Source organism: Gossypium hirsutum, chromosome A08 (genome assembly GCF_007990345.1).
Source record: "Gossypium hirsutum isolate 1008001.06 chromosome A08, Gossypium_hirsutum_v2.1, whole genome shotgun sequence".
Classification (NCBI taxonomy): domain Eukaryota; kingdom Viridiplantae; phylum Streptophyta; class Magnoliopsida; order Malvales; family Malvaceae; genus Gossypium; species Gossypium hirsutum.
This window is the reverse complement of record NC_053431.1, coordinates 78,432,443-78,455,172: the sequence shown is the minus strand read 5'-3', so window position 1 is coordinate 78,455,172 and position 22,730 is coordinate 78,432,443. Positions and strand designations below refer to the sequence as shown.

Genomic DNA, 22,730 nt, shown 5'->3' with positions numbered 1-22,730 from the left:
CATCAATAAACACTTTAAGACATATTTAATAAAACTAATGTGAACTAATTTAATATGTGGTTTATTAATTAACTAATTAATGAAATTATTAAATAAAATTTATAGCAGTCAAATGAAGTCAAAGTAGTCTTCATGAGCTAGAATTCAACTCATGAACTAAAAGCCGAGCTGGACTTGGACTCATGAGCTGGTAGTGAGTTGGATCCGAGCTGGGAAACTAGAAGTGAGCTAGTGGTGAGCTCGATGAGCTGAGCTAGACTTGCAGGTAGTTGCATGGTGAGTTCAAGGAGCTGGAATCAGCTCTATCGGAGTGTCCTAATATCGTTCATTCCAAAGTTGAGCTACAAAAGCTGTGATAGACTCTTTAAACTTCTTGGCTCGAGCTCGAGTGACAGGACCTTGTGGGAGCACCATAGAATCCTTGCTCGAATTAGCTGAACCATGGGGCGCGATCGCATCAGTTACAGTCTCCAACTTTTTAAAGCGAACACAATAGCAGCTAGTTCCAAGTCATGCATCAGATAGTTCTTTTCGTGTGGTTTCAACTGTCTCAAGGTATAAGTTATCACTTTACCCTCTTACATCAACACACAACCGAAATTGTTCAATGATGCTTCGCTGAAAATCTCAAACTCTTTTCCTGACTCAGGTTGCACTAACACGGTGCCTCAGTCAACAACACTTTCAACTGCTCAAACTTTACTGACATTTCTCAGACCACTCGAATTTCACATATTTTTGTAACAATCTAGTCATAGGTGTAGCAATCATCGAAAATCCCTTAACAAAACATCGATAATAACCAACAAAGCCCAAAAAGCTTCTAACTTCGGGTTCATTTCTCGGTGGTTTCGAATCAAAAAACTACCGAAATCTTACTCGTATCAACCCGTATACCTTCCTCTAAAACAATGTGTCCCAGAAATCTAACTTCTTAGATCAAAACTCTTGCTGAATTTAGGCAAATTTTTTCTCTCAAGGTTGTTAAACATTTAATCCAGCATGTTCAGAATCATCGTGAATAAATAAAATGTCATAATAAAACAACCACAAATTTATCAAAATACGGTCTGAAGATTCGATCATCAAGTCATAAAATAGCAAAAGCATTTATTAACCCAACAGCATAACAAGGAATTCATAATGCTCGTACTCATTCTGAATGCGGTTTTCTGCACACCTGAATCTTTAACTCTCAACTGATAATAGCCTGATCTCAGTCTATCTTCGAGAATACTATTGCCCTTTCAACTAATCGACAAATCATCAATTCTCGATAAGGGATACTTATTCTTTATCGTAACCTTGTTAAGCTGACGATAATCAATACAAAATCTCATGGATCTGTCTTTTTTTTTGACGAATAACACTGGTGCACCCCAGGGCGAAAAACTCAATCTCCGCAAAACCATTTTCTGTCAACTCTTGCAACTAAGACTTCAATTTTCAATTTGGTCGGAGCCATTCTATATGGAGCTATCGATATTGGTGAAGTTCCTGGTACCAAATCAATAGTAAACTCAACCTCTCTAATCAGTGGTAATTGGAATGAGGGAAAATGTTGCAAGTGTACACAATCGCAACAAGTAATAAAGTGACAAGTAAATGTCGAGTTACCCTACCCAGAGGTCTATAAAAAGAATTATTTATGAAATTAATTGTAAAACACTTTGACGAGGTAAAAATATTTGGTTTTAAAATATGGCCAAAACTATTTAAAAACTAAGTAAATAATTAAATAAAACAAATGAGTTCTAATGCACGATATCAAATTAAGATTTAATCAAGATAACATATTTGTGTTGATTAATTAACATTTCTTTAACTTAGAATTATTAAACTTATGTTTATATTGCTACGAATATATCACAACAACTCAGTAATTTGCTAACTACTGCTCATACATACTTATTAAATTAATCAATCTCTTGAAAATTTTCAATGTCAATCCAAACGGTTAATTAATCTTCACAAGCATATAAAAGATTAAGTGAGGTAATAGGTATTTCTATCTTGAAACAGTTTAATCACAAAAATCTTGCAAGTTATGCAAGGCATATGTATCGCCGAATACAATGCTAATTAAACTTCAGCTACCTTAGAAGAATAAACATGCACTGATTAAGCATTGTGTCTATTAATTATAATTTGAATACGATTTAATAATTAATTCATTAGTTATTAACAATTATATGCAAAAAAAACTTAGGCATGATTTTACTTAACAGCAATTTACTGAGGCTATAACAGCATAACATCATTTTAACAATTCAAGCAGCAGAATATAATCAACCCAACAAAAACTTAATTTAATCAAATTGATTAAAATAACCATTTTCAATAGCATAAATTCATAACATGTTCTCAAAACAACAACAAAAATTAAAGAGATAGGGAACAAGAAGCAAATCCGGTGTTTCTCCGTGGCTTTGACTAGTGCTCCGTTCTTTGCTCTTCGTTGCCTTCGCTATCAAGGTAGCTTATGAACACCTAATTGCTGCTCCATAATGCTGATGAGAGCCTCTTACCAGAGAAGAAATCGGCACTTGAACAAAAAGGGAAATGAGATGGAAAAAAAATGGAGTAAAATGGGGGAGGAGAAGAAGAATGAAAGAACGTTGTGGGATTAAGGGATGGTTTGAATGATCACAAGGGGTGGCTTTTATAGCTGATTGTGGCTGCTAAAAATAGCAAATTCAGCTGCCAAAAATCCCCTTATCACCGGCCATCTACTTGGAAAAAGTTGAGACTTTGAAATTTGCTAAAATAGCCTGGGACAAATCTACAAAGCCACAATTAAAGGTGGGGTTTGAATGAAATTTGGAAGTCTTTCAAGGGCCTTTTTGCAATCATATTTAATCAGCTAAATTCTGATTTGGTTCAGCATATGAAGGTCTGGGCTGCCCAATTAGTGGCTGGTTCGGTTCACTCAATTTGGTTCGACCAATTCGGTTCAACTGGATCCTTCTTCATAATTAATTAAAAATAATTTATTTAACCCAAATTAAATGGGGAATAAATTAAAATTAATTAAATTATGAATTAATACACATTTTCGGACCATCTTAGGCTAGAAAATTAATGTGCCTCGATACTTCAAATGCTTCTCGATTTTGTGCTTTCAGTAGTGTCAGCTAGCCAATTTTGCCCTCTACGCGAATCTATCAAAATAGTCAAAATTAATCAAATTAAGTATAAAATTAACTAAAATTCACCATGTTCATATTTTAACACAATTTAATTATTTTATAATATTTTAATTATTTTCGACAAGAATTTAACCGGATTTGCATGAATTTAAGTAAAAAGGGTATGAAAAAGCATATATTTTTTTGTTTTCCACGCCCCCAACTTAATACATTGCCCGCCCGAGTAATGCACAAATTTGAAAAGAATTTATAGGAAACACTTTGAAAAACTCCTCAGAACAACATCTCCTAAAATATGAATTTGATATACTCATGCTCAAAACAAGAAATATATAGTTATGCTACTTAAGTATAACGTTCAGATATATCAACAATTATTATAATAGCAAATATTAGACTAAATGGTTTTGTAACAAAGGCATCTTAACCTTTACCAATTTGATTTTATTCCTTTATTCAAGACTAAGCTGCAATCATTAAGCTTAACTTATGTCTTCATATGTTGATCGTAGCAATTTCTCTCCACTAATGTAGGTGGCATTAGGACTTTGAATCAATAGGTCTTTATCAAGGTTGTAAGTGGCTAGGCTAGGGGTAGGTGAAAGATGGATAAATTTTGGCTTAAAACCCCTAGACTCAGCGTCAATCGAACCTTCAGAATTTTTACCTTCGATACACAACTTGACTTTATATGCTCTTTTGTACATCTCTTTCAAATACATGTGCTCTTTTTTTTTTAAATAACACAAGCACTTACTTGTGTACTGCAATTCTCGAGATTTGATACTTCTTTCAACTCCCCCAACTTATTTTTGAATAACATTTTGAATAGTACTGATCTAGTGTTTGGGACAATTTTAAGAACATTAAGCGAAAAGTAATGGCTAAAATATGCAAGGATGAAATAAAATTAAGCATATAGTCTCAAAGTTGGGTTCAAAGGATAAAATTTACCATGGTGGATTGAAAGGCTCAAATGGTCCAAACAATAGTTGCCTAAATCATTCCAACGTTCCATGCTCTTAGGATTCATCTCACGAAACTACTAAGTCAACTCTAAAGACTAAACTTTCACCATACTAACTTTCCTAAAAACTAAAAATTTATGGTACGAATTGATGCTTTATTAAAATACATTCATTCATTATTAAGCGAACTAATAATTGATGCTATCAAGTTTACAACACAAGATGTAACACCCCGAACCCAGACCGTCACCGGAGTCGAACACGAGGTTTAACAGACTTTTAAAAATTTTCCAGACACTGCCAATCTGCGTAATAGTCGCTTTAAAAATCATATCTTGAGTTTCACAACTAAAATCAGTTTCGTGATTTTTCCTGAAACTAGACTCATATCCATCTACATATTTTTTTCTAGAATTTTGGTCGGGCCAATTAGTACAGTTTATTAGTCAAAGTCTCCCATGTTACAGGGATCGACTACCCTGACCTTTGCGCATTACGACTTGGATATCTCCTTGTACAGGGCTCCAATACTGATGTCGTTTGTTTCTATAGAAACTAGACTCAGAGAGGAATCTATACATATATGGTATGACTCCTAATTATCTCTGGTTAATTTATAATGAATTTCCAAAGTCGGAACAGGAAATCCAGAAACGTTCTGGCCTGTCTCACGAGAACCTGAATATCTCTTAACATACTGTCCGTATGATGGTTTCGTTACTTTCCTATGAAAGTAGATTCATCAAGGTTTGTTTACATAATTTATTCATATTTAATTCCCTTCCTACTATTTTTAGTGATTTTCCAAATCTACATCACTGCTGCTGTCAGCATCTGCCTTTAAGGTAGACTTTACCTATTTCATGGTTTCCATGATTAACTAGCCTTTTGCATAAATAGCACAATTTATGAAAGTGATTAACCATCCCATGGCCAATCCTTGTCAAGCATATCCACACCAAATGATTATAACAATATACTCAAACACATATAAGCCATTTTCGCATGGCTATCCAAAATTTATACAAGCCAAAGGGTCCACGACCCACAACAAACGGGTAGTCCTATACATGCCATTTCGAAGTTCAACCAAAATTGTACCAAAAGGGGGCTTTGATAGTGTGGGCGACTTTGACCTCAAGATCCCGAGTCCGATAGCTGGAGAACCAAATCTATAAAACAGAGGAGCAATGAAACGGAGTAAGCAATTTATGCTTAGTAAGTTTTGAGCAAGGAATTCCAGCACAACAAAAGTATAGCATTCATATAGCTAAACGGATAATTTCATATGCACAAATTTACGATATCGTACTTGCTTCACATTATCAACCCTTATGTACATACACAAAAGATCAACTCGGCCAAAGGCCGGTAGCTCGTTTATCAACTGAGCGAATACTTATTTGTAAGGGCTCAACTACATTCAAGCACATACGAAACATACCTCAATGTCGGGATGTTTCGAGAGTATTAACTGGAATTTTACAGCAAGTTCATTCATTCCCAAATCACGTACCTTCAGAATTTAACCGGATATAGCTCCTCGTTCAAATGCCTTCGGGACTTAGCCCGGTTATAGTAATTCGCACAAATGCCTTCGGGACTTAACCCGGATTTAGTAACTCGCACAAATGCCTTCGGGCTTAGCCCGGAATTAGTATCTCGCACAAATGCCGGTTACGAATATCTCGCACAAATGCCTTCGGGCTTAGCCCGGAATTAGTATCTCGCACAAATGCCTTCGGATCTTAGTCCGGATATGGTCACTTAGCACAAAGCCTTCGGGACTTAGCCCGGACAACATTCAAATAACCATGCACATTTAACAATAAATCATGGCCCATTCGTATTTCATTTTCGTTAGCAAAACTCAAACACAAACATTTATCATTCTTGCAAATTCGGCTCAATAGCCACACACAAAGAGCATGATTTTGTTTGCTTAAAACATGATCTAATCAAATCTTAATTTAAGCTCTCTTACTCAAGAACTTACCTCGGGTGTTGTCGAACGATTCCGATAGCTATTCGACCACTTTTTCCTTCCCTTTATCGGATTTAGTTCCCCTTTGCTCTTGAGCTTAATTAAACAAATAAATTGATTTAATCATTTGAGCATCGAAAAGAGGAACACAAGGCACTTAGCCCATATTTATACATTAGACATTAAAGTCACATATGTACGGAATCATGAATCAAACTCAACATTTTAGCAAATTTTTCCCCCTTGGCCGAATATGCATGTCTATTTTGGGGCCGATTTCAACACTTAATACATTCTACAAGTATGGTCACTTGTATTGACTAAACACCCTTTTGTTTCAAGTTCAAAACTTGGCTAATACACACATATACACACTAGTAAAGCATCCTCTCCCTTTCCATCAATTTAACACATGCATTGCTCATTAACATGCAAAAGTTATATTCGGCCTTAGCACACAACTTGCTAGCCATTCTTCTCCATTTAGCAACCAATGCACATATGTGCTCACTCAAAAATGCTAAAAAGGAGGTTCAAGAATCATCAAGCCACCATCACATGCATCATTAACAAGCTTCATATTTAGCATGCAATGGCATTAACACAAACTCCACCTAGGCCGAATCTTAACTCATCTTCATGCCTCATCACCACAACATCAAACATCAACCAAGAATGATGCATCCATGGCGAGTGTCATTTCCATCACATAGCAAGATTTAGACCATGGGCTAGGTAGAACTCAGCTAACAACTAAAATATGCATGAATCTCAAAGAATAATATCAAACATACCTCAATCTAGTTACATGCATGGCCAAACTTCCTCCTAATCCTCTTCCAAACCAAACATGAAGCAAGAACTCCTTCCTCCTTCCTTAGAATTTTCGGTCAAAAGAGGATGAAAAAGGATGAACAAGTTTTTCTTTTCCTTTCTTTAGCTCACGGCAATGGGGGGGAAACAACTACACACATTTTTTTTTGTATTATCATACTCCTTTTATTATTTTATGCCCATGCCCTTATTTTATTTTTTTCCTACATACCTCACTAGGCCAACATGTTCCCAACATGTTTCCACCCATAGCATGGCCAACCACTAGCTCAAATTTGGGTAATTTGACATGCAAACCCATCATTTTCACAACATGCATTAATAGACCATTTTAAATTAGCCTATCATATTTTCACCATGTCTCATATCAATCCCTATTTAATAATTTCTCATGCAATTGGCAAAATTGGAGAATGAAACTTCCACATACTCATGTACACACATAATAAGCATAGAATATGGAAATCAATTATTTTATGACTCGGTTTTGTGGTCCCGAAACCACTTCTCGACTAGGGTCAATTTTGGGCTGTCACAACTCTCCCCCACTTAAGAAATTTTCGTCCCCGAAAATCTTACCGGTAAATAGGTTTGGGTATCGTTCTTTCATCGAGCTCTCGGTTTCCCAAGTAGGTTCCTCGATCCCGTGTTTGAGCCATAACACCTTAACTAACGGAACCCTTTTGTTTCGCAACTCTTTCACTTCACGAGCTAGGACACGCATCGGTTCTTTTTCATAACTCATATCGGCTTGAATTTGAACCTCTGATGGGCTAATTATATGCGATGGATCAGATCGATAGCGTCGAAGCATCGAAACATGAAAGACGTCGTGAATCTTTTCAAGATCAGGGGGCAAAATCAATCTATACGCAACCGGACCAACTCGTTCGGAGATTTCGTACGGCCCAATGAATCTCGGGTTCAACTTGCCCTTACGGCCAAACCTGAGTACCTTTTTCCAAGGCGAAACTTTAAGGAACACTTTATCTCCCACCTGATATTCAATGTCCTTTCGTTTCAAATCCGCATACGATTTTTGACGATCTGTGGCTGCTTTCTGACTTTCACGGATTACCTTTACTTTCTGTTCGGCATCCTTAATCAAATCAACTCCGAAAATTTTACTTTCACCGAGCTCGGTCCAAAACAATGGTGTACGGCATTTACGACCGTACAAAGCCTCGTAAGGTGCCATCTTAATACTTGATTGAAAACTATTGTTGTAAGCGAATTCAATCAAAGGTAAATACCGTTCCCATGATCTACTGAACTCGAGGATGCAACATCTCAACATATCCTCAAGTATCTGAATTATCCGCTCGGATTGACCATCGGTTTGGGGGTGAAAAGCAGTGCTTAAATGCAGCTTGGTACCCAAAGCTTCTTGCAATTTCTTCCAAAATCGTGAGGTGAATCTCGGATCTCTATCCGACACGATAGAAATAGGTACCCCGTGTAATCTCACAATCTGAGAAACGTACAATTCAACTAGTCTATCCAATGAAAAATCCATACACACGGGGATAAAGTGAGCCGACTTAGTCAGTCTATCGACAACAACCCAAATCGCATCCTTCTTACTTGTTGACAATGGCAGTCCGGACACAAAGTCCATTGTGACTCGATCCCATTTCCACTCGGGTATCATGATCGGCTGAAGTAATCCTGAAGGCACTTGATGTTCCGCTTTCACTTGTTGACATATTAAACATCTCGAAACAAGGTCGGAGATGTCTCGTTTCATACCATGCCACCAAAACCAACGTTTCAAATCGTTGTACATTTTCGTACTCCCCGGGTGACTTGACATTCGGCTACAATGGGCTTCGTTCAGAATCATCGAAATGAGTTCCGAACTCCTTGGAACACACAAACGACTTCTGAACCTCAAACAATCATCATCATCAATTTGAAACTCCGATTCCTTGTTCGGAGCACACTCAGCCCGTTTTGCAACTAATTCACCATCAACTTTCTGGGCTTCACGAATTTGATGAATCAATAATGGTTTGGCTTTTAATTCAGCAACTAACACATTGTCAGGTAGAACAGACAAATGCACATTCATTGCTCATAAAGCAACCAATGACTTCCGGCTTAAGGCGTCCGCAACCACATTAGCCTTTCCCGGGTGGTAATCAATGACAAGCTCGTAATCTTTCAACAACTCAAGCCAACGTCTTTGTCACAGATTTAAGTCTCTTTGAGTCATCAAATATTTGAGACTTTTGTGATCCGAAAATACATGGCACTTTTCACCAAATAAGTAATGTCGCCATATTTTTAAAGCAAATACGATGGCAGCTAGTTCAAGATCATGGGTCGGATAATTTTTCTCATGTGGCTTTAATTGTCTCGACGCATAGGCCACAACTCGACCTTCTTGCATCAATACGCAACCCAACCCAAGTAGAGATGCGTCACTATAAATGACAAACTCTTTGCCTGATTCGGGTTGCACTAAAATTGGAGCTTCAGTCAAATGAGTTTTCAGTTGATCGAAACTTTTCTGACATTTCTCCGTCCATTCGAACTTAACATCCTTTTGAAGTAGCTTCGTCATTGGTGTGGCTATCATCGAGAAACCTTTGACAAATCGTCGGTAATAACCGGCGAGCCCCAAAAAGCTCTGAACTTCGGTAATATTTCTTGGAGGCTTCCAGTTAAGCATGGCTGAAATTTTACTCGGGTCAACTTGAATACCCGATGCGGATACCACATGACCCAAGAAGCTAACCTCTCTTAACCAGAACTCACACTTACTGAACTTAGCATATAACTGCTTATCCCGCAAAATTTGCAACACCAGTCTCAGGTGCTCAGCATGTTCGGTCTCATCTCTTGAATAGACCAAGATGTCATCAATGAACACAACTATGAACCGATCCAAATATGGTCTGAAGATCCGATTCATCAAATCCATAAATAGCGCAGGGGCATTAGTGAGCCCAAACGGCATCACTAAGAACTCGTAGTGACCATATCTCGTTCTGAAGGCAGTTTTGGGTATGTCCGAATCTCGAATTCGCAACTGATAATAGCCCAATCTCAAATCTATTTTTGAGAACATTGAGGCTCCCTTCAGTTGGTCGAACAAATCATCGATACGCGGTAACGGATATTTGTTCTTTATCGTCACTTTATTCATTTGACGATAGTCAATGCACAACCTCATGGTTCCGTCCTTCTTTTTCACGAACAATACTGGTGCACCCCAAGGTGAGAAACTTGGTCGAGCAAAACCTCTATCCGTCAATTCTTGCATCTGAGCTTTCAACTCTTTTAACTCGGTGGGTGCCATACGATACGGAGCTATCAAAATCGGCATAGTCCCAGGTACAAGCTCAATACCAAACTCTACCTCCTGAACAGGTGGTAAACCCGGTAATCCTTCAGGAAAAACAACCGGGTATTCACAAACCACTGGCACAGATTCGGGTTTCTTTTCTAATTATTTGTCATCAAGTACATACGCAAGGTATGCTTCGCACCCTTTTCTTACATATTTCTGGGCCAACATTGCTGATATTACAGCTGGCATCCCCTCCAAGTCCGTAGACTCAACTCGGATTACTTCGTTATTTGCGCACCTCAAATCAATAGTCTTGCTTTTGCAATTCACAACCGCATCATGCGCGGTCAACCAATCTAAACCAAGAATAACATCAAATTCATCAAACGGCAAAAGCATCAAGTCTGCCAGAAAACAGGAACCTCGAATTTCTAGGGGACATTTCTTACACACTTTGTCGACAAGCACGTAACGACCCAAGGGATTTGACACCCGAATTACGAACTCAGTAGACTCAATAGGTAAAGTCGTACTGGATGCTAAGGTTTCACATATGTAAGAATGAGTAGAACCGGGGTCAATCAAAGCAATTACATTAGTATCCAAAAGAGTAAAAGTACCGGTAATAACATCAAGCGAAGAAGCATCCTCGCGGGCACGTATAGCATAAGCTCTAGCAGGCGCACGAGCCTCGGATCTGGTCGTAGCATCTCTAGATCCTCTCTGACCACCACCAGCATTGCCCGTATTTTCAGATGGTCTACCTCGAGCAGTGGTAGCACCCGGTTTCCCACTCTGATTTTCATTCTGTTCAAACAACCTCGGGCAATCTTTAATGAAGTGGTCAACTGATCCGCACTTGTAACAGGAGCGGTCAGGGAATCTACAACTCCCCGAATGCCATTTACCGCAATATCAACATTTCGTTCTGTCTCGACGTTCATCCCCAACACTGGCGACCGAAGTGCCTCGTGTACCCACAGGGGGTCGATCACGATCTCGTCTAAAAAGGCCCGAAGTGCCTCTCGACCAGCCCACATCATCTCGAAATTTCTTCGATGCCTGTTGAAGAGACTTTCCCGAGGATCTTTTACGAAACTCTCCAGTTCCCTCATCAACTTTTTGTTTTTCTTTTCTAAGCTCTTCGGCTTTACAAGCTCACTCGACAAGTACTACGAATTCTCGTATTTCAAGAACACCAACGAACATTTTTATATCTTCATTCAGCCCATCCTCGAAGCGTTTACACATGATAGCCTCGAACGAAACACATTCCCGAGCGTATTTGCTAAGTCTAACAAATTTTCGCTCGTAATCAGTAACCGACATGGAACCTTGCTTAAGCTCAAGAAATTCGTTCCGTTTTTGATCAACAAATCTCTGACTGATATACTTTTTCCGAAACTCAGTTTGGAAAAACTCCCAAGTTACTTGCTCTCGGGGCACAACAGAAGTCAGAGTACTCCACCAATAGTAGGCAGAATCACGTAGCAAGGAGATAGTACACTTTAGGCATTCATCGGGTGTACAAGATAGCTCATCGAGTACCCGGATAGTGTTGTCCAACCAAAATTCAGCTTGCTCGGCATCGTCGCTATCCGTAGCCTTAAATTCAGTAGACCCATGTTTTCGGATTCTGTCAACTGGGGGTTTATTTGACCTTATTTGGTCAGTTACCGGAGGTATTGTAGGTGCAGGGGTGGTATTAGTCGGGAATGGAGGTTGTGGAACAGCCGTATTAGTTCGAATGTATTGGTTGAACCAATCATTCATCACGCTATAGAAAGGATGAACAAAAATTTTCTCCTTTCTTTTCTTTAGCTCACGGCAATAGGGGGGAAAACAACTACACACATTTTTTTTTGTATTCATCATACTCCTTTTCATTATTTTATGCCCATGCCCCTTATTTTATTTTTTTCCTACATACCTCACTAGGCCAACATGTTCCCAACATGTTTCCACCCATAGCATGGCCAACCACTAGCTCAAATTTTGGGTAATTTGACATGCAAACCCATCATTTTCACAACATGCATTAATAGACCATTTTAAATTAGCCTATCATATTTTCACCATGTCTCGTATCAATCCCTATTTAATAATTTCTCATGCAATTGGCAAAATTGGAGAATGAAACTTCCACATACTCATGTACACACATAATAAGCATAGAATATGGAAATCAATTATTTTTATGACTCGGTTTTGTGGTCCCGAAACCACTTCCTGACTAGGGTCAATTTTGGGCTGTCACAAAGAGTTTGAACAGATTTGAATGGGGTTGTTAGTCAAATTTGAAGAGAAGGATAGGGGGAAATTAAGGAGAAAATCAAGCAAGTTCAAATTTGGAGAAGAGTCTTGCCGGGTTTGAACTCTGGCACTTAGTGTTTTGGTTGTGTAGGGATGTTGGGGGAGGTGTTTAATCTGTGGAAGGCTAAACGAAATTGGGGAGTTTTTTAGGGTAAAATTTGTCTATGTATTGGTAATTGGTCATTTCATTTCGAGTTTTCGCCAAATTGTGGTTTTGCTCTTCATTTCAGAAATGATTACCACTTGTTTTTCTTTTTTTCTTTTTTACCTTTTGAGTATTGGTTGTTTGGTGGCCAAATACCACTAGTTTCCATATGAGTAGTTTGGTTTTTTTTCTCTCCATTATCATGCTTTGCTTGATCGACTTCTTATCTCTTCCCCACTTTTCTCTTTTTGAATATTATAGATACTTTGCCTCTACTCATATTCAGTTTTGTGTAACCGAACATTTTTCTCCCTTGTGGCTGAATATTGTTTTACCCCATCAATCCTTTCCCTAGTCCTTCATTGTTGATTCTCTTCTACTCTCCCTCTCTCTTAAGCCTTGGTGGAGTACCCTCTCATCTCTCTCTCGATTTTATCCTCTCTTCCCTTTCACTCGATCATTTTTTGTTGGCTAGATATTGGTTGGTAAGTATCTGCGACTCTGCTCTTTTGGCTTATTTCCTCTGTTTCTCTAAATGTCAATTCTTATCTTCTTCTTTCTTTCGATTATGTTGTTCTTTCAGGTTTAAGTGATTCGCGAGGAGTGGAGGAACTCCAGTGTTGCAGAAACGATTAGAACCTTTTCATTCATTCTTGCTCAAAGGTAGTACTATTCTTAGTGACTGATTTGAACTGGAATATGTTGGCTTGGGTTGTTATTGGTCAAATACTCCTTTTCCTTGCTTTAGGGTTTGCGTTTTCTATAGGCTGGTATATGTGGATTCAACCCATATGTATAAGTAACATGAGTAATGAATTTGCTTTATGTGCAGATAACCATCAAGGAGGCTGTTAGCAATCTTTGTCAGCGTGTTGGGTGGGCTAAAACCACACTCATTGAGTCAAGGCAAGTATCGGTATATTTTAGAGATGTGTGTTTAAATGAGGGTGCTAATCTTTTTGATTACAAGACTAACCAAGGGTCTTGATTGGATAAAGGTTGGTGGTCGTGGTTTTCGGTGCGTTTTCATAAATAGGTGTGTGTACCACTGTCATTAGGTGTAAAACTGCAAAGGCTGAAAAGCCGAAAGGCTGAAAAGCTAGAAAGTGGGTTGTCGACACCACACAGGCGTGTAGGCGCCCGTGTGGCAAGCCGTGTGGCAAAACATGGTGTGTGGTCGATGAGATAGCCATGAGCGTTTTCATGGGCCGAATTGGTATTGGGTCATTTTGGGCCAAAGTGGGCCATGTAAGCCCAATGGGCCTGTAGGCCCCACACGGAAGCGATCACACAAAAGTGTGGTTACTATTGAGCTAGGCTATGTGAACCACATGGTTAAGGCCATTTTTGGGCTATGTGGGCCATACAAGAGTGTGGACCCACATGGGCCTACAATATGGGCTATGTGGGCCATACAAGAGTGTGGACCCACATGGGCCCACAATATGGGCTATAGGCCCATTAGCACTGATTGACTGTTAAGGTTGCACAGGTCATTCAAGACGATTGTGGACCTACTGTTGGGTCGGTAAGTATACTTAGACCCCATACTAATAAAATGACCGTTATACCCCTGTGAGGTAAATTGACTGAAATACCCGTGTATTATGTATGACTGTTTTTTAGCATGACATTTCTACATACATGTTTGATATTATGTTGCATTACATACAACGGGATATATGATTTTGGAGGAAGTATACTGAAAGGCTGTAAGCCTATTACTAACAGCTCTACTGCAATTACTATTTTAGTGCCGTAACCGGTACGACTTGTTGTGTAGGGTTGGGTGGGTCGATTTTATCCCCACATGGTGTGTGGGGTTGGTACGAAAATGGTGTGTAGATGCTGGATTGGGTAGGATTTTCTGATTGCATACTGCACTAACTCTATAATGGGCTTAAGCTCCACTGATACTGTTACTGGATTGGGCTCAGGCCCACACTGTTTCTGATTCTGAAATGGGCTATGGCCCTAACTAAAACTAAAAGGCTCAGGCCCAAGTTATGTTTACTCTGATTGTTTCTTATATAGGATTACACACTGAGTTTTTGTAAACTCACCCATCTATTTTAACTGTTCAGGTAATCCCTAGACTTAGGCGGTTCGATGCGAAGGAGGACTCAGTGGTGACCACTCGACTTAGTAATTTTTAATATTATAATTTAAGTTATTTTGGAAAATTTTATGTAATAAGGCTGCTTTAAGTTTATTTTTAATTTGGGGATTTAATTATATTGGTTTATACCTGTTAGAAGTAGGTCGCGAGTTTTCGAAAGATAAATGATTTTCAACTGTCACGCTTAAGTAACTTGATAAAGCTTCTGCAACAAACACTGTTTTTCTCAAAAAGGGTAATCACAATCTAAAAAGACTTACGTTTTACTAAACCAACCGGAGTTTTAACAATGAACAAGATATCTTGACTTGTCAAAATCATAACGAGGTTTTATCGTAAAATAGAATTTTCAAACGGAACGACCCTTTTCAAACACACTCCAATGTGACATCACAGATTCGACCATAACATCTAGGCTGGGTTTGGGGTGTTACATTTCTCTCTAGACTGAGCATTCTTTGTTTCCCTCATAAGCCTTTACCAAATCCTTGATAGCACTCTCTCTTTTGGTTCTAAGCCAAAATCACCTCCTTGTGTGCTTGTACTGTATATCCTTGTTCCTTCTCCCTCTTTTCTTGTTCTGCTTCCTTCAAGATTCCCCTACTTTTCTAGCCGAAAATCCTTCCTCTTGTAGTTGAATCTCCTCCTTTATTGACTATGGTAATTGGGTTTCTTTTTGGGTTACCTAATTTTTGGCCATAGCCGAACCTTGCTATGACTGTCATCTATGTGTGGGTTCACGGTCGTGCTGTCTCTCTTTCTTTTCTATGCTATAATAGTCTTCCCCTCTAATCTCTTCTTTTCTCTATCGGTTACTGCCAGGAGGGTGTTCGTGGCATCGCATGCCTCTATTGTAGGGTGTGCTGTGGTAGGTTGAATACTGCTATCCTCCACTCTTAGTCTACATTTCGGTAAGTCATTCTTTGGTTTAGGTGGATTACATGTGTGGAGGTAGTAACCAAAATGGATTGTAGTAGAGGTTTTGCTAAGGGTCTTGGAAATCAACCATTGTTAGTGGTTCAAGTGGGTTAGGCCACTCGTTTAAATTAAGGCAAGTACTAGTATTAGTTAAGTCATGTATTAAAGAGGATGGTGTTTTACCCTGTTGATAAGTGAATAATGGAACAATCTTGAATGAATGAAGGTTTGGCGCTCGTGGGATTTTGGCACTATTCGCAAACAGGTGTGTGATCACACTGCAAAAACTGTGAAACACCAAAAGTAGAAAAACTAAAGTTTGCATCAACGACTCCACACGGGCGTGTGACCGACCGTGTGGTAGGCCGAGTGGTAAAATGAGGCTGTGTTGTCGACAAGATGGCCATGAGCGATTTCATGATCCGAAACGGTATTGGGCCATTCTGAGTCGAACGGAGTCGTATAGGCCCAATGGGTCCGTGAACCCATACAGAAAAATCATACAAATTGTGGTAGATTGTGGGCTAGGCTGTGTAAACTACAGTGTTAAGGCCATTTCTGGGCTAAGTGGGCCATACGAGAGTATAGGCCCACATGGGCCCGCAATATAAGCTAAAGGCCCATCGTCACTGTTTGACTATTAAGGTTGCACTGGTCGCCTAAGACGACTATGGACTTACTGTTAGGTCGGTAAATATACTTAGACCTTATACTGATGAAATGACCAATATACCCCTACGAGGTAAATTTACTAAAATACCCTTGTATTATGTATGACTGCTTTTAAGCATGCCATTTTTGCATACACGTATGATAATATGTTGCATTACATGGGGTGGGATATATGATTTTAGAGGATGTGTACTGAAAGATTATAAGCCTATTACTGGTAGCTCTGCTGCAAATACTGGTTTAGTACTGAAATAGGCACGACTTGGTGTGTAAGGTTGGGTGGGTCGATTTTATCCCTACATGGTGTGAGGGCTGGTACAGAGATGGTGTGTAGCAGATGGATTGGGTAGTATTCTTTGTTTGCATATTGTATTGAAATTTTCTAAGGCCCAGACTGCCTCAGTTATTGAAATGGGCTGAGGCCTAGACTGATACTATTACTAAAAAAGGGGCTAAGGCCCTAACTGGAACTAGCGGGCCTAAGGCCAGATAGCGTTTACACTGATTGTTTGTTGTTTTGGGATTTCACACACTGAGTTTTCGTAAACTCACCCATCTGTTATCTGTGCAGGAAATCCCCAGGCTTAGTCAGATAGAGACGACGGAGGACTCGAAGGTGGCCACTCGACGTAGTTAATTTATTTAAAATACTATAATTTAGATTTTATTTGATATTGGATTTTCGTTATGTAATAAGGCCTTTAAAAGTTTATTTTAATTTGGGGATTTAATTACTTTAATTTTACCTGTTAGTAATAGGACTCTTATTTTCAAGAAAGCACAAGCCATTGTTTTTCTAAAATCATCACGCTTACGCCATACGTTTTAAAAGCTTCCACAACAAACACTATTTTAAAATTTGAGAAACTAGTGTAACCAATATTTTGCTTAAATAACTTGAGTTTTCACAAGGAACTAGTCATCCTAACCTTTTATTTAGAATCTAAAGAATTTTTTATGAAAAATGGATTTTTGTCAATTTTTGTTTTGGAAAAAACACTCTAATGTCACATCACAGATTTGGCCATAACGTCTTGGCCGGGTTTGGGGTGTTACTTTTAGTGGTATTAGAGCTAAGTTGTAAAACTCGGCTGTGGGTTTGGGTTTTCAAAACCATGGAAATGTTTTACTGAAGGAGTGGTACACCGAGCCTCCGTGCCGGTCCTGTAAGTCCTTTGATTATTTTTACTGAAATATTACTAAGACTACTTTAGGTAGTGAAAACTATACGGAAAACTCTTTAGTTGAAGTAAACTTCAAATGGTGAATTGTGAACCCGAACTCTGAAATAATACTGTTCATAAAACATTTGTAATAAACACTAGAATAATAACTGACTGGCATAAACCTTTTAATACAGATAAAAGCGCAAGTGGATAATGAACACTAGAGGTACTTGTGGTAAAGGCCGCGGTAGAGGCCGAGGAGGTGCCTGGGCTAGGTCTTTGTCTTCTGGATACCAGGCTAATGAGGAAGTTAGAGAGGCACCAACTTCACCTATGGCTAAGATAGGGTCTCAAAATCGATCGACTGGGGACGATGCACTGTCCCAAGCAATGTTAAGAATTCTAGAAAGGGTCGCTGGGCTTAGTTCTGGTAAAGTGGGCCGTGGGTCGGTTATGGAACGACTCAGGTCTAATGGAGTGGAGATATTTAGGGGTATTGGTGGAGTTACCCATAATGCAGCTGAATATTGGATAGAGGCCATAGAAAGGATCATGGATGGCCTTGGCTGTACCTCTGATCAGAAGTTAAAAGGTGCAGTATCCCTACTGAGAAACGAAGCTTACCAGTGGTGGCTTACTGTCAAAGAGGGCACTCAAGCCGATCATTTGACCTAGGAGTTTTTCAAGACTACTTTCTAGGCTAAATATATGGGTGCTAGTTGTGTGGATGCCCGTAGAAGGGAATTTCTAAACTTAACTCAGGGAGATAGGACAGTGGCTGAATATAAGGCCGAATTTTTACGATTTAGCCACTATGCACGTAGGATGGTGGCAACAGAATACGAGCATGTGCTCAATTTGAGGATGGCCTCAGAGATGGTTTAAGGGTTCTGATAGCTCCTCAGAGGGAGCGATATTTCGTAGCACTGGTTTACAAGGCAATAATCGCAGAGGATGTGACACGCGATAAGCGCCAGAACATATAGAAAGGCAGAGATAAGAGGGATGTTGAGCCCTCAAATTCTTTTCAGAGGTTTAAGAAAAACCCCAGAGCTGAGAGGCCAACCAGAGTTAGGACCCCTGCTGCTACTGTTAGACCGTAGTTTTGTCCTGATTGCGGGAAACACCATCAGGGTGAATGTTGGAAAAAGATGGATGCATGTTTGATATGCAGATCATTGGAGCACCGAGATTGTCCACGGAGGCCCGCGCAGATTCAAGCTACTAGTTTTGGTAATGTTCAGTGGGGTGGTCAGTAGCCACCGAGAGGCTGTGGTCAGGCCAAGGGTGGAAATAGTATGAACCGTGGTCATGGAGCACCAGACAGAGATGCTGGTTATACTAAGGCGAGGCAGCAGGCACTGGTTTATGTTGCACGTCACCAAGAGGATGGGGATGCTCCAGATGTCATAATGGGTACGTTCTTTATCCATAAAATTCCTCATTCCGCAATAATAGATATAGGATCTACCTATTCTTATGTTGCTTGCACTGTTACTAAGAAATTGGGGATTCCGGTTGAGAATACTCCTAGTGGAATTACTATTCTAAGTCCACTAGTACAGTCTGTTCGGGTAAATAAGGTCTTTAAGGATGTTCCCTTGGAGATACAAGGAGTTATCTTTCTGGCTGATCTTATGGAGCTACCTTTCGAAGAATTTGACCTAATACTGGGCATGTATTGGTTAGTTAAACATCGGGTAAGCTTGGACTGTGCCACTAAATGAGTTGTACTGAGAATTGAGACAGATGAGGAAGTAGTGGTAATTGGGGAATGATGAAACTATTTGAGTGATGTAATTTCTGCACTAAGGGCCGAGAAATTGGTTCGCAAGGGTTGTGAGGCGTTCTTGGCCTACGTCAGTGTTTCAAAGGTGAGTGACTCTTCAATGAAGGATATCAGAATAGTTAAGGATTTTCTCGACATATTTCCTGAAGAGCTACTAAGATTACCTCCAGAACATGACGTGGAGTTTGGGATTGACCTCCTTCCTGGTTGGGCTCCGGTGTCCATCACCCGTTATAGAATGGCATCGAAAGATCTCATGGAGCTTAAGGCCCAAATTTAAAAGCTAATGGACCGTGGGTTTATCCGACCTAGTGTGTCTCCGTGGGGAGCACTAGTCTTATTTGTGAAAAAGAAGGATGGATCCATGCGTATGTGCATCGGCTACAGACAATTTAATAAGCTGACCATTAAGAACAAATAACCTCTGCTAAGGATTGATGATCTGTTCAATCAACTGTGAGGGACGTCGATGTTCTCTTAAATAGATCTCCGATTGAGGTATCATCAACTGAGAGTTAAAGAGGCTGATGTGCACAAGACATCATTTACGACTCGTTACGGTCATTATGAGTTCCTGGTAATGCCATTTGGACTGACAAATGCACTGGCAGCTTTTATGGTTCTGATGAACAGAGTGTTTCAACCCTATCTGGACCAGTTTGTTTTAGTATTTATTGACGACATACTGGTGTATTCGAGGAATGAAAATGAACATGATGAACATCTACAAGTAGTTCTGCAAATTTTGAGGGAGAAGTAACTGTACTCCAAGTTCAGCAAGTGTGAATTCTAGTTATATGAGGTAACGTTTCTGGGTCATGTGGTATCTTCTGAGGGGATTAGGGTTGATCCAAAAAAAAATTGAGGCGGTATTTGATTGGAAGCAGCCTAGGACTGTGTCAAAAATTCGTAGTTTTCTAGGACTGGCTGGGTACTATCGTAAATTTGTAGAGGGGTTTTCACTGATTGTGGAACCTTTAACTAAGTTGCTATGTAAAGGCGTGCCATTTAACTGGACTGATGAACAACAAGAGAGCTTTGTGAAGCTCAAGAAAGTTCTGACTGAGGCCCCTGTCTTAATTCAATCGGTGTTTGGTAAAAAATTTACTGTTTACAGTGATGCATCACACGTTGGGTTGGGTTGTGTGTTGATGTAAGAGGGTAAGGTGGTAGCTTATGCGTCTCGCCAGCTTAAGACTCATAAGGCAAATTACCCAACACATGACTTGGAGTTGGCCGCAGTGGTATTCGCATTAAAAATTTATAGGCATTACTTGTACGGTGAGAAGTGTATCATTTACATGGATCACAAGAGCCTCAAGTATCTCCTCACTCAAAAAGGAGTTAAATCTTAGGCAGCGTAGATGGATTAAGCTGCTTAAGGATTATGACTGTTCGATTGAATACCACCCTGGTAAGGCCAATGTGGTGGCCGATGCACTGAGCCGTAGGGTTATGACTGATCTGAGAGCAATGTTTGCTCGTCTTAGCTTAGTTGATGATGGTAGCTTACTGGTCGAGCTCCAAGTTAAACCAGTGTGGGTTGAGCAGATTAGGAGTAAACAGTTGGAAGATGAGTCATTGGGTCTTCGATTCCGTCAGATTAAGAATGGTAATACTGTGGATTTTGGGATAAATAGTGAAGGGGTACTCTTTTTCTGAGGAAGAATTTGTGTACCTAAGGATACTGATTTGAGGCAGGCTATACTGTGAGAGGCGCATAGTATCCCCTATGTTATGCACCCAGGTGGAAATAAGATGTACAGAGATCTTCATGAGGTATATTGGTGGCCAAGTCTTAAGCGTGAGATTACCGACTTTGTGGGGAAATGTCTGACTTGCCAACAGGTTAAAGTAGAACATCAGTTGCCTTCTGGGTTGCTTCAGCCGATTAAAATTACGATGTGGAAGTGGGAAAGAGTAACTATGGACTTTGTGAGGGGACTACCCCTAACGCCTTCTAAGAAAGATTCAGTATGGGTCATCGTGCATCGGTTGACCAAAACTGCTCATTTCATACCATTTCGCACATATTATTCATTACAAAAACTGGCTAAGTTGTATGTATCCAGAATAGTGAGACTGCATGGGGTACTAGTTTCCATAATATCTAACAAAGATCCTCACTTCACGTCTCGGTTCTAGAAGAGGTTACATGAAACTCTGGGTACATGGTTGGACTTCAGTTCTGCATTCCATCCTCAGACAAATGGTCAGTCAGAGAGGGTGGCTCAGATACTGGAGGACATGTTAAGGAGTTGTGTGATTGACTTTTGGGGCGGTTGGGAGGATTACTTGCTGTTAGCAAAATTTACGTATAATAATAGCTACCAGTCCAGCATATAGATGGCACCTTACGAGGCATTGTATGGTCATAGGTGTTGTACTTCTTTGTGTTGGACTGAGTTGGGTGAGCAGTGAGTTCTGGGTCCTGAATTGATTTTTGATACTAAGGATAAAGTTTGTTTGATTTGGGATCGACTGAAGGCGTCATCCGACAGACAGAAGTCATATTCGGATCTGAAGCGCAAGGAAATTAAGTATTTTGTAGAAGATTTTTTCTTTTTGAAGGTCTCGTCCGTAAGGGCAAGTTGAGCCCAAGGTTTATTGGCCCTTACCGTATATTGAAGCGTGTGGGACCGGTTGCCTATCAACTTGAGTTACCTCCAGATCTAGACCGAATTCATGACGTGTTTCATGTCTTTATGTTGAGGCGATATCGCTCTGATCGTGCACATAACGTCTCAACTGAGAAGGTTGAGGTTAGACCAGATCCGACCTTTGAAGAGGAGCCAGTTCAGATTTTAGATCGTGATGTGAAGGCCTGAGGAGGCGATGCGACAACAATACCCTCACCTATTCTGACCAGGTAAATTTCGAGGCCAAAATTTTTTTTAAGGAGGGTAGAATTGTAACGCCCCGATTTCTTAAATCCAAAAAACCCTTGTTAAAATTATTTCTGTGTGTAGCGACAAGGATGTATGTCGACTTAGTGGTTTAGTGCTTTGGGAGTGTCTCAGGAGTCATGGGTTCAAGCTTTTACTTGAGTAAACCCTTGTCTTTAGCTAGTAGACTTTTAAAGTATTATAAGTGTTGTATGACACAAAAAGCTTACTAGTCTAGTGGCAAATGGCATGTTACTAATGCTTAGGGACTTGAGTTCGAGTCTTATTGCGCACAAGGGATGTCTTTTTACTGTTGTGTCGTGTTGGTAGTTGTATACCACTAAAACTCTAAAGCTTGGTCGGTTGAGGTGTGTGAGTGGAGTAAGGGATCATGTTAGCCGAAACTTAGGAGAAGAAAGGGGGTTGGTTGGTGATCAGTTGAGGCTATGATGGAGAGATTTTAGGAGAGGGATAAATGGAGGAAAAATTGGAG

The 22,730-nt window shown here is 39.8% G+C and overlaps 1 protein-coding gene across 1 annotated transcript; it reads left to right on the top strand.

Annotated features, from left to right (window-relative positions):
• Nucleotides 1-18,861: 18,861 nt before the first annotated feature.
• Nucleotides 18,862-19,632, top strand: LOC107961298 (uncharacterized). Its single transcript, XM_016897494.1, has 2 exons — nt 18,862-19,247; nt 19,377-19,632. Exons 1-2 carry the CDS (start codon nt 18,862-18,864, stop codon nt 19,630-19,632), a joined length of 642 nt encoding a protein of 213 aa, XP_016752983.1.
• The last annotated feature ends 3,098 nt before the right edge of the window (nt 19,633-22,730 follow it).